The sequence below is a fragment of the Polypterus senegalus genome, chromosome 10 (genome assembly GCF_016835505.1).
Source record: "Polypterus senegalus isolate Bchr_013 chromosome 10, ASM1683550v1, whole genome shotgun sequence".
Classification (NCBI taxonomy): Eukaryota; Metazoa; Chordata; class Cladistia; order Polypteriformes; family Polypteridae; genus Polypterus; species Polypterus senegalus.
The window spans coordinates 42,706,467-42,719,294 of NC_053163.1; the positions used below are offsets into that span (position 1 = coordinate 42,706,467).

At 36.4% G+C, this 12,828-nt stretch overlaps 1 protein-coding gene across 1 annotated transcript in view; it reads right to left on the minus strand.

Moving 5' to 3' along the window:
* Nucleotides 1-12,828, minus strand: part of col4a5 (collagen, type IV, alpha 5 (Alport syndrome)) — a 481,130-nt gene that overhangs the window by 67,866 nt on the left and 400,436 nt on the right. The window contains exons 43-45 of the mRNA XM_039765771.1: nt 7,976-8,048; nt 4,504-4,575; nt 4,288-4,413 (exon numbers count right to left, since the gene is read on the minus strand). Of these exons, the coding sequence (XP_039621705.1) occupies nt 4,288-4,413; nt 4,504-4,575; nt 7,976-8,048 (271 nt within the window). The remainder of the gene's footprint in view (nt 1-4,287; nt 4,414-4,503; nt 4,576-7,975; nt 8,049-12,828) is intronic.

A 12,828-nucleotide genomic window follows, 5' to 3' on the forward strand; every position in this document is an offset into this window, starting at 1 on the left:
CATTTTAGAAATCATAGTTTCTGCGAAGAAGGATTTTTTAAACTCTGAAAAAACCTTTTCATAAGCATCAGTCCAAACAATATTTTAGGTCTTGTTCCGCTTTTTCAAATCAGTTAAAGGGACAGCACAAACAGCAAAAATGTATATGAGTTTCTGACAAACCCATCCATCCATCCATTATCCAACCCACTATATCCTAAATACAGGGTCACAGGGGTCTGCTGGAGGCAATCCCAGCCAACACAAAGCACAAGGCAGGAAACAAATCCCAGGCAGGGCGGCAGCCTACCGCAGGGCACACACACACAATTTAGGATCGCCAATGCACCTCACCTGCATGTCTTTGGTCTATGGGAGGAAACCGGAGTACCCGGAGGGAACCCACGCAGACACGGGGAGAACATGCAAACTCCACGCAGGATGGACCCGGGAAGCAAACTCGGGTCTCCTAACTGCGAGGCAGTAGCGCTACCCACTGTGCCACCGTGCCGCCCCTGACAAACCCAATTTACATTTTTTTGGATAAGCAGTTAAAACAATACCTTTTAAACTATCTAGCACTGTCTGAAGGTCTGTTAAATGGGAATCTTAGTCATTGCTAAAGATCATCAAAATATGAGCTGGAATATTCAGAATAAGGGAGTAAAATCTGAGGTATCATAGTCTGAAATGTTAGGGGTGCACCATAAAACTAAAATGGAACCCTACCAAGTTCATACAAACAACGTGGGGTGGAAAATGCAATTTTCTCAGAGCTTGTTTCATTGAGAGGCACCTATGAGTAGATCCAAGGTAGAAATGTAAGACACTTGACTTAATATTCCAATAGCTAATCCATAAGGGTCCATAGAGATGCATTTAATTCACAGACTTTATTCAAGCATCTAAAAGAAAGAAAAAACGAATGGTTCCATCTGGTTTTGGGACCATTACAACTTGACTATAACACTTGTTATTTGAGCTTCCAGCTTCGCATCTGAATTTAATACCACACTCCTTTATTATTTTAAGGTCAGTGAAATTAGTTTTCCCAGGTGAAACAGAAAATATATTTTGGTTCTTTTGGATTAGCGTACACAACTATTTTGTGTGTAAATTAAATCATCTTGTATAAAAACTTTAGACTAATCAGCAACACCAGCTGGTGCAACAAATATTCTTTTGGGTCATGCCATTCTTTTAGAATGTTAACATGTAGTATTTGAACTGGTTTACCATATGCAGGCACTCTAACCTTACAATTTACAGGAATCATTCATTTCTTGATAATAGCTGGACCTTGTCATCCAGCTAAAAACTTCTGTGGAAAAGTAAGGACATGAACAAATACTATATATTTTCTTCTTTATGGAATTCACAGTTTCCTTTTTTGCCATTTGAATGTTTTTATGTTTCCTGCTTACGTTGCCGATGCTCTTTTGCAATTGTGTACATTTAGACAGTTCCTCTTGTAAACTAATGATGTTTACCGCTAATTTAAAGCTACAGTCATCAAGGTTGTTTTCCTAATATTGCCTTAAAAGATCCAACAGCCCCCAAGGCTGTCAGCCAAAAAGCAATTCAAATGGACTTAAACCTGTAATTATCTGTGGTAATTCACAAACTGTATATACAAAATGGTAACACAGTATTCCTGGTCATTGGATCATCATAAACAACATGTCCAATTACTTGTTTTTAACGTAACCAATTTGTTTGTGGATGATAAATGGTAATACTTTACCAATTCTTACATGATTCTTCAGGTAAAAGGCATACCCTGGTCTAATACAATCTCACTAGGTATTCTCATGTGAGTGAAAACCTCAGTTAATACCTTTGTGACACTAGGTGAATTTGAATTTTGCAATGCGGCCAATTTCAGCATCTAACAAACTTAGAATGTACTCATGTTCCCAATTTTAGTTCTGGGCAATAGCTACATGATGTCCATCCCTGCTCTCTCAAAAGAAAACTGTACAATTAGTATAGGTATTAACAGTGCAAGTGGGGGTTGATATGTTAACACTATCTGACAATCAGGACAAGGCCTGTAAAATTAACTTATATCTTAATCTATATTTATTCAAGGTTTCAAAATCTTAAGCCAATGTGTTGGGTGACTACCACCTCTTCAGATATTTGTATCCTGGGAACATGGTGTAGTTGCTCATATAGGCAAAAGTGATTGGCAGATTTACTTTAAAAGAGTAAATGAGTTACCTGTTCAATAATACAGAGGAGAAATGAGTAATGAAAAAATAGTGAATAAATTTACTTAGCAGATTAGCTACAGACAAAATGATAGGAAAATATTCATTTTCAGTTTCTACTTTTGCAAATTGAAAAATAATAATTTGTAGCATGTAGCTGTTCTGATTTTTCATTCAATTTATAGATGGCATCTTTAGCTACCATATGCAGATGAAATTTGATTTTGTTTTGTAAACTTCTTACTTCACAGTGTATAGTATTTACACTTCTTTAGTAAACCAAAGTTTACTGTCATTTTATTTGGTAATTGTTTCATTAGGAATACAGTTTTTCTGGAAGAAACAGCTCTAGGATTTTACTTTGCCTGTTCCAGCACATTTCTATTAGCATATTGCAGAGTGTTCAATTTAGGTTATTGTGCAGTCTTCCCACCACTTCACTAGTCTACTGTTTTCATTTCAGGTTTAACAAAGTTAACAATTGGACCATTACAGCAGCATGATAAACAACTGACATAATGTGTAATAGTGGTTCCACTGGATTTCCACCTATAGTAGTACACTTCACCAACTGCTTTTTTTGAAATCTTTACATATCACAATGCGATAATTGAGGTCAACCAAGTTAACAACTATAGAGTATTAATATATAGCTGAGACATAGTCTCCTGAAAGCCTAACTGCATTGTTATTCTTTATCTGTGTGGGAAGATTACCGCTAGTTAGAATCTGAAATGTATATTCTCTCTCTAAATGGTTTACTGTTGATTATTGTAAGTTCTCAATTAGCTGAACAAATTCTTTCTTACTCTGAGGTATCCCTAAATAACATAACATAATATAACATTCTAAATCCTGCATAGTCAGTTCAGGGTTTTGGGAGAGTTCTAGACCAGACTACCAGGCATCAAAGGGGAAAAGGGGACAATTTAAAATTACCATTTAATGAAACTTGCATGTCTTTGTTTTTTTTTCACATACTCCCAGAGTCCTTGGAGGAAAACCCATTTACACAAGAGGAGAACATGCAAACTCCACACAGACAATGTTCATACAAGGGATTGAAACAAATAATACTAGACCTGTGAGGAAGTCAATCTTGAGGTCAATCAGAAGCATACAAAACCTTTTTCATTTTTTGTGAATATGATTAAGATCAATTCATTTTGACAAGACAATGTTCAGAAATATTAAAAACCTCATTGTGGACCAAAATATTTAGAAAATTTTGTGTAAGTTAGAACACTGAAGTGAAAGAGTGAACATTCCTTGATATTTTGATTAACCGAATCTTCCATGTTATTGCTCAGTAATTAGATCCTTGGAAGAAGCACACCAGGAAGAGGACAGCAAATTACACATCTCGTGACACTAAGTAGAGCCCAAGATAGATTATTCTTTCTTCATTCCATGCTCAGAGATGCAAGGCAATACCTTGTACTTCAAATTCTTCAGGCATTGTGTGTGACACATGAGTAAATAGTTAACCAAAAGAGAGATAGGTGGGAGCATGTACTGATACAGCACCCACTACATGACAAACTACCTCAGAAACCCAAATTAGGACCCAAGCGCAACTGTGCAGTGGATGACACCTCAGCACCACACTAGTTCGAATGGAGGGGAACAGTGTGAGGTTTTTTTTTTACAGTGGCCAGAATGTCAATCCTGCCACTGACCCCCAAAGTTGTCCCTGTAAGGAGGAAGACATGCTTGGCCAGGTTAAAGTGGAATCACTTCTGGAATTTACAGGATTCAAACTTGGCAGCCTTCTGCTTGCCGGTACCGATCCCTAGCCTCAGAGCCACCACTCCGCCCAAGATTAGTTAACAAAGGGGCAAACCAAAAAAAAAGAAACAAAAACATTAAAACCTTGTCTCCATTATTCAACACTATGTTTAATGTTATTAAACAATGGAATTATCTAACAGTATAACAAAAAGGACAATATAACTATGCTTAATATAGGTGTATGTATATTCTAAACCTGATTAATGAAGAGCCAATGGAAATGTCACATTATTTAAATAATATCACAGTAAAATGTTAATGTAAATCATGTTATAAATCAAAGAAAACTGAAAGAAAATTGTACCTGGCAGTCCAGATTGTCCAGTAGGCCCTGGTGGTCCTTGAAGCCCTGGCTCACCAGGTGGTCCTGGCAAACCTCTTTCTCCTTTTACGGTTATAATTTCAGATGGACCAGGTATACCGGGACTTCCTATTTCCAGTAAAAAATCAAACTACTGTAAAAAATATTCTCATTACTGTTTTGCAACTATAGATATTATAACTATCATAAGTTGCTTACCTGTTAAACCAGTGCTTCCAGTTTCTCCTGGCAATCCAGGGGCACCAGGGTTACCTGGATGGCCTTTTGGTCCTGGGGGGCAACAGTGCAATATACAAATGCATATGGTTACAATGTAATAACTAATCAGGTTGGCACTGAATAGATATCTTTAATAATACAGTCTTGAGATAAACATCATGCTTAAAGTACCATTTTGACTGACAAATCTGAAATCTGATCTTTTAGATAAATTTATCTGTAGATTAGACAAATTTATATATCATTATACTATTACTCTTTCATAAGGCATTTGATAAAAGAAAATCCGAGCAAATAATAAAATATTACCAAATAACAGAAAGTAAAAAAATAATAATTTTCTCTATGTCTGGGACACCTACAGTGTTCAATACCTAGAAAAGTTTTCATCCTCTGAGGATTTTTAGATTTTATTGTTATACATTGGTCTATAGTCTGATAGTGCTTTTTGGCTATCAGACTAAATGAGATGTTTGGTGTAATCCCAACACTTCACATTATTAAGAACCCACTACTCCCAGTGTGAAGCAAGGTGATGGCAGCATCATGCTGTAAGAATGCATCTCTGCAGCAGGCTCTAGAAGGCTTATGAGTGTAAAGGGTTAGAATACAAAGGGATCCTGAAAAAAGCCTGATGCAGTCTGCAACAAGCCTGCACCCAGGGAGAAGACCTGTTTTCCAGCAAAACACTGACCCCCCAAGCATAAAGCTAAAGTTACACTGGAATGGCTTCAGTACTAGGGTGTTGTACCGGTTTAGCCATTATGAATGTAGAGAAAAGCCAAGCAAAATGACACCTTTTATTGGCTAACTAAAAAGATTACAATATGCAAGCTTTCGAGGCAACTTAGGCCGCTTCTTCAGGCAAGATGTAAACCTTGAAAGCTTGCATATTGTAATCTTTTTAGTTAGCCAATAAAAGGTGCCATTTTGCTTGGCTTTTCTCTACAGGAATGGCTTTAAATAAAACAATGCTAATATCATAGACTGGCCAAGTCAGAGTCCAGATCTCAATTCAATTAAGAATTTGCAGCAGGACTTGAAAAAGCCTGTTCATTAACAATCTCAGCAGTGAAAACTGTCAAAGACTGAGCATTCTTACAAAGAAGAATGGGGAAAATTGTACTGTCCATATGTGCAAAGCTGATAGAAACCTGTCTACACAGACTTAGGACAATAATTGCTAACAAAAGGGACAACTATTAAATACTCACTTAAAGGGAGAAAATACTGATGTGGTCAATTATTTTGTGTTTTGTATTTATAATTAATTTAGACGAATTTGCAGAGGTCTGTTTCACGTTGATGTTAAAGACTTTTGTCCCGTTGATCACTGTCAAAGAGGCCAAATTAAATCCACTCTAATTCAAAGTTGTATAATAACTGAAATGGTATAAAATTAAACCATTTTTATGTTCAAAGCAATACTGAACTGTCCTTTAATCAATATATAAAATAGGAAAATGGACTGAAAAAAAACTCAAAATGTGAACTGTTTGAGCTAACACGAACCTAGCAGCAATAAGGACACCTAATTAGAGCCAGAAATTAAAAAATCTGCACCTTTTGACCTTATTTCAATGAGTTTCCTTGGACTTTTTAACTCTTGACTGTTTAATCACACTACTTTAGATTGATTTTAAATTCTGCATTTTAACTGACTTGAACCTTGTATCTCTTAGATAATTCTTTTAGGATCTTAAACAAATTGTTTATTTATTGGACCTGGGGTAATTACGATCAGAATGGACAAACAGCCTGAGAAAGGCAAACACTTATTGATTATTTGTGTAATCATTATTAATTTGAGCTGAAGTAAGGCCTTTAAGTTGGGGTGCATGCTGGGTAGATCAGGGGGGAAAGATGGCAGAGCAGAGTAGAGCAGCAGAGAGAAAAAACATTAAGAGCTGAGAAGACTCCAAAGAAACTGACAAGGATCTCTGTGGAATGAACACCAATCTGAAGCAACTCTGCAACCAGACTTTAATATGCTCATCTTCCATCATCTTAAATTTCTGCATAAATATTTTAAATTAAACTCCGTTCTTCACCTAAATCTCATATACCATACATTTCCTAGTTTTTGCTGCCATTGGTTTTATTGTGTTTTTATTAATGTTGCTTTATAATAATATTAATTTCATACTGTTTGATTGGGTGAAGGTATAGTGATAACAGCACCTGGCATAGCTGATTGCCTTGTTCCTATAGGGGTTAGCAGCTGAGGAAACAACATATTCCAATAGTAGCAGTGTGATAAGCAAGCACCTGCTTTGGTGATTGGCACAGGTATAGCTCAGGTCTGAAGACAACTGTTTGGTCTGCTTGAGCAGAGCTAGTAAGTCTTTTGGGCTGATGCAGCTATCCACATGCAGGTAAGGCTGTACACACTGACCCCTCATTTCCTGGCGCTATAAAATGGATGCCTAATACTTATATAAACAATACAGTTAACAGTAACTGTTGTGTAGGCAAACCAAAACAACAAACACAGGAATTGTTATAATAATATATTCAAGATATATTTATAAGAGAACTTGGTGTAAGTGATTGCCATATTCCTACAGGGATTAGCAGCTGAGTTTTCCAACAGTAGCAGAGTGGTGAGCGGGCACTTGCTTTGGTGATTGGCACAGGTGTAACTTAGCTGTTTTGTCTGTTTATGCTAAGCTAGTAAATCTCTTTGCGTACAGCTTCTGTCCATATGCAGGTAAGTCTGTACACGTGGAGTGCTATAAAGCAGCTCTATTAATGCAAATGTTCATGATAACAAAAAAATGAACTATGAAATGTCCAAAGGGGTTAATACTCTTTATAGGCACTGTATATAGATGCATAAGTCAAGAGCGTAAATTGCTCATGTACTGTACGTAATGAAAGTAGCAGTGACCGCTGATTCTTCATGTACTGAAGTGCATCAATGCTACTATAATGCTAAACATGCAAAACAATATGTTCTGCATTTCGCTGGTTCATCTTTTAATACTTATTCTATCTCATTGATATGCTGGGATATGTATTTATAGTGTACAGTAATTTCCTCTGTACCTCTATCTGAAAAAATAGTTTTGTTTTTTGTCTTTCCAAAAGGATTACCCACTCCTGATAATACTATCTGAAGGGTTTGCAACTTCACTGGCAATGGCAAATAGCTTTGACTTTATATTTGATTTAATTACATTAATGTTTAAGTTGAGATTTACAAGAAATATTTTAACTGCTACTATGTAAAGGGAATACTACTGTTAAAAAGCACCGTATTTGTTTGAAGTGTTTGCAAACCAAATACACGCAATACACTACTTTTGAGTTCATTATTGAATTGTCAGTCGCAGACAATCTTGTGATTAATCGCGATTAAAAATTTTAATCGTTGCCCAGCATTAATTATAAGGTAAATCAAATTTAGTCTAATGCAAAAAAAAAAAAAATCCAGTAAAATGGCACTTACCTGCGGGTCCAGGAACACCTGGGTAGCCAGTATCTCCCTTTGGACCAGTCAGTCCTGGTCTCCCTGTTGTTCCCTGTAACATAATAAATTATTCATTATTATAAACCAAGAAGTTAAAGAAACATGCTATAATCAGAAACTTTCCATTTTTTTCTTTCATTAAAATTATGAACATTTCAACATGACAGAAGCAGGTCTTTAATTTTTGGAAATTACATGTGCATACTTAATAGTAATTTTCAGTACTAAGGCCTCCTTCCTTATCTAACTAATGTTTGTGATACTTACTCTTTTCTTTTAATATTAGCTATAAAAATGTATATATCAAAATGAATATTGTAACAGATCTGTTTATAAATGTGTCTCTTTTCTTTTATGCTCATGGCTCTATCAGTGTTCTTGGACATGCCCAATATCCTCTACCATGTGCCGACTGAATCCTTAATTGGTCAAACTTAGACTTAGTGCAAAAGCTGGATTTGAAGTACCTGTCTGTACCTGTTTATAATTATATATATATTTTTAGACTAAGGCATAGTTTATAATATATTTTTAAATACGTGGATTATGTGAATATTTTTAATTGTGTTTTTTGCAGATTTTAAAATAAATGCCTACCTAGTGGGTTAATTTAAAAGCATTAAGCTAACAGGTTTTTTGTTCTCAAAATATTTATATAGCAACAAACATTTGTAATTAAAATTTAGAGAACCTACCTCAAGGTACACAACATTAGTTCTACTTCCAGCAAATCGCTATGCAACCTGGACATAACATTTCACGCAATTCTGTTTTTAAAACATATATTGCCATATTATACTATTCAAAAATGTTTCTCTCCAGATTCACAATTATAAAATTTTCCTAGTAAGGAAGATAGAGAGAACATATTTCAAGCATCATTTCACTCTTAGTTATTTTAAAACACTGCTGCAAGGCTCATTAATAGAACTTTGTAGTGTAATCATATACTGCAGTTCCTATATTTAATTGTTTGCAGTTCATTGATTGACTGATTTTAAAGTTTTCATTCAACGTATAAACAAATTGATCCCCATTTATTAAGAAAACTATATTAATGCAAACATATATTACAATCTGATGACAGTAGTCTTCTAAGGATTCCAAAGATAAACAGAACTACAGTGTGATATCAGGACATTAGCTACAGGGCCCCTAAACAGCTGAATGTTGTGGATGTATTTAAAGCACCCAATACTGTGACTGTATATGAATAAGGGTTGATTAGTATAGTCCATTTACAGCTGTCTCATAGTGGAAACTGAGTGGGGCTCAAGTTGCATTCATGTATGCAAATTTACAAGATGACTGTGATTTATTACAAACTAGCTAAATACCCGCGCTTCGCAGCGAAGTAGTGTGTTAAAGAAGTAATGAAAAAGAAAAGGAAACATTTTAATAGTAACGTAACATGACTGACAATGTAATTGTTTTGTCATTGTCATGAGTGTTGCTGGCATATATATATATATATACATACATATCTACATATATACACACACATATACATACACATCTATCTATCTATCTACTGTATCTATCTATCTATATGTATATATCTATATATATATCTCATTTAAATAATTAAATGGGCAGGCTATTTCGTATCAGTGCAATACGCTGCTTGTTAAAACGGATGACTCCTGCTCTTACGTGCACTTAGTGTTGCGTGGGTATTATGAACTATTGTATCTGTTCAAGTTCTATTTAAATTTTAAATATAAGTAATTTTTATTTGGTCGACAGAAATATGTTTTGTAGGAATGTAAGTTAAATTTAGTCATCATTGCATAAATTTTTCTTCACCATAGACATTTAAAGACTAAATTTAACTTCCATTCCTACCAAGGATATTTCAGGCGACTAAATAGAACCTACTTATATCCAAATTGAGGCTATTGAGCTGTCGCCTGCCTGCCTGAACAAGTCACCCTCGCTTCGTTCTTACTTTTTTACCATTCATTTAATCATGGCTAGTCGCGGAAAAATTATAACATGGAAGGAGGATTACACTGAGTATGGCTTTACCAAAACAATTATTGATGGCGAATAAAGTATCCATTATTCATAAAGCTTCAATTGGTGATCTGTTTTTCTGCGTTAACCTCATATTTTTTCATACTTCTTCTCAAACCTAGGGGGTGCGAAGGTAAAATGAATCGGGAAGCGCTGATATATATATATTGAATATATTGAAATAGTTTTACTGTCAAATAATGCAAACAGTACGCTGCCCTAATTCTGGGCTCATCAGGCAGTACGCACTCACTGCACCCCCTCTCAGGAATAGAACCTCGGACGTCAGTGCTAGAGGCAAAGCATCTCGTGTTGCGCCAGGGTGTGTGGTTCGTTTATTTGACAGTATGTAGATCGGGGTGTATGTATATATATATATATATATATATATATATATATATATATATATATATATATATATATATTACTTTTGAGAATGCAACGTATAGTTTTGTCCAGGAGGAAAGCAATGTTGCCTCAAATCAATGGCAACCTTTTGTTGACTTATTAATTGTCATCGCGAAGCAGAGCCTTACTGGAAATTTGAGGCATTTCAATTAAAATGGGAGATCAGAGGGTATAACGGTGATGCCAGGAATACATTCAGAGTGTGGTTGTCTGCTGTTTTTTTGTGTAGCTGCCTCCACACAGCTTCTCCACTGCTTTATAAACGAACGCCATATAAGGCCATCGTTTCTCCTTGCTTCGCGGTTCTGTACTGTTTTATTGTTCGTTTATTACGATTCTTATAGTTATTGTGTAGCTATTTGAGACTTACTTTACTGTTCAGGTGCCCATTTCCTTTATTTAATCCGCGGCCTGTACGTTATTTTTTGCTCGTTTATTACGATTATATAGATATTTATTGATTCCCTTCTTTAGCTGATTGCCTGCTCCGCTGGTTTTTTGTGAAACAGCCTTTACACAGCTTCTCCGCTCTTTTATAAACGAGCGACATATAAAGCCATCACCTTGTAATGCGTTTTTTGAACAGGTTTAATGCATGGAAGTGATCACTCGTACTGCGTTCAGTAAGTTCACGTGAGCTGCTCTCTTGTGTGATGTTGCGATGTCCACGGCTTAATTTAATGTTAGCTAAGACCCGGCACTTAAAAGTTTCTGGCTGCACTCCGGTTGTAATATGACGAAGCTGCGCGAGCTCACTCTTGAGAATGCAATGTATAGTTGTCCAGGAGAAAAGCAATCTTGCTTGAAATCAATGGCATCGTTTTGTAGGGTCTGTCCCTGAGACTTATTACTTGTCATCGCACAGCAGAGCCTTACTGGAAATTGGAGGTCTGAATTGAAATGGGAGATCAGAGGGTATAAAGGGGACGCGAGGAATACATTGAGTGTGGAGAAACTCTAGAGACAGCGTGTATATTAACTTGTGTATTTTTCTGTGAGTATTTGGGGGCAGCGTGATGAAATTGCTTCCGCAAGACCGTGTTAGCCGCGGAGCTCAGCTCAGAGCGAAATGAGGTGAATGGGAGGGGATATGATGACGTCACTCCCCCACCCGCCTTAACTGTCAATCCCCCCACAAACACAGTCTCTCGGAATTTGCATAAGCATAGCCCTTCACCAGCAATTTTAACTTAGTTACAAAGTGATCAAAACTCTCGTTTATACCCTGCGTCCTCTCATTAAACTTGTATCCCGCATTAGCCATGGGCATGACAAACGCCAGCGGCAGCCTGTCTATGAACTTAATTTAAACTTTAGGTTTACACCATGCTTTGTTTCCGAAGTAGCTGCACTCATGAATATGCTTGTATGTGTCACTCGCTCGCTTCTTATTGTTTCGCTGCCTTCTCAATTGTATAATGCATGTTTTCTTCAGTGCTTTTTGGAGCTCTTCCTTGTTTTCTACGTACTGCGTTGACAGTCAGTTCACGTGATTACATGGGAGGCATGATGATGTCACACAAAACTCCGCCCCCACGGCCATCGAGCTCAACTTCATTACAGTATATGGAGAAAAATAGGTTCCAGTTATGACCATTACGCGTAGAATTTCAAATTAAACCTGCCCAACTTTTGTAAGTAAGCTGTAAGGAATGAGCCTGCCAAATTTCAGCCTTCCACCCACACGGGAAGTTGGAGAATTAGTGATGAGTGAGTGAGTCAGTCAGTGAGTGACTGAGGGCTTTGCCTTTCATTAGTATAGATGAACACTGGACAAAGTATCACAACTCCACCATTCTGCGAGGAGGCAGTATGACATAGAGACACACCCCAAAGCAACACATAGCTGAAACTTATACACCTCTAAGCGCACAGCTGCACAACAAGGTATTTCAGCTTACTTCAACAGATACATCTCAGTTAAAAAAGTGAGATTAATGTGGTTTTTGTGTTGGTCAGTCACACAAAACTTTTTTTCATGGCTCAAATGTCTTGAGTCTATATTTTAAATAGCCATGGTATGAAATAAAGATAATATTAAAATAGTACTCTCTTCATCTTAAACTTTTGGGGTTTCATATAAAAACTGTGTGTGGATTTGAGTGTGAAAGAATGCTTAGAGCAAAAAATGAAAAATCTGATTCATAAATCCTAACGTACACACATATTTGTAAACAATTTGCTTAAGAATGCACCTTGATCCTTTCCTGGTTGCCACCTTGAAATAACTATAAATCAAACTCATACAGTACAAATACAATCACGAATGCTGCAGAACATCATTGGCTGTTAGAGAAGCCACCTTAAATATCCAACCATCACTCATAGCTCCATCAACAAGTTGTCTACAGAGCTAATTTGCCTTAAAATAAATGAATAATGAGTTGACCTAGGCCACGAAGCCAGTC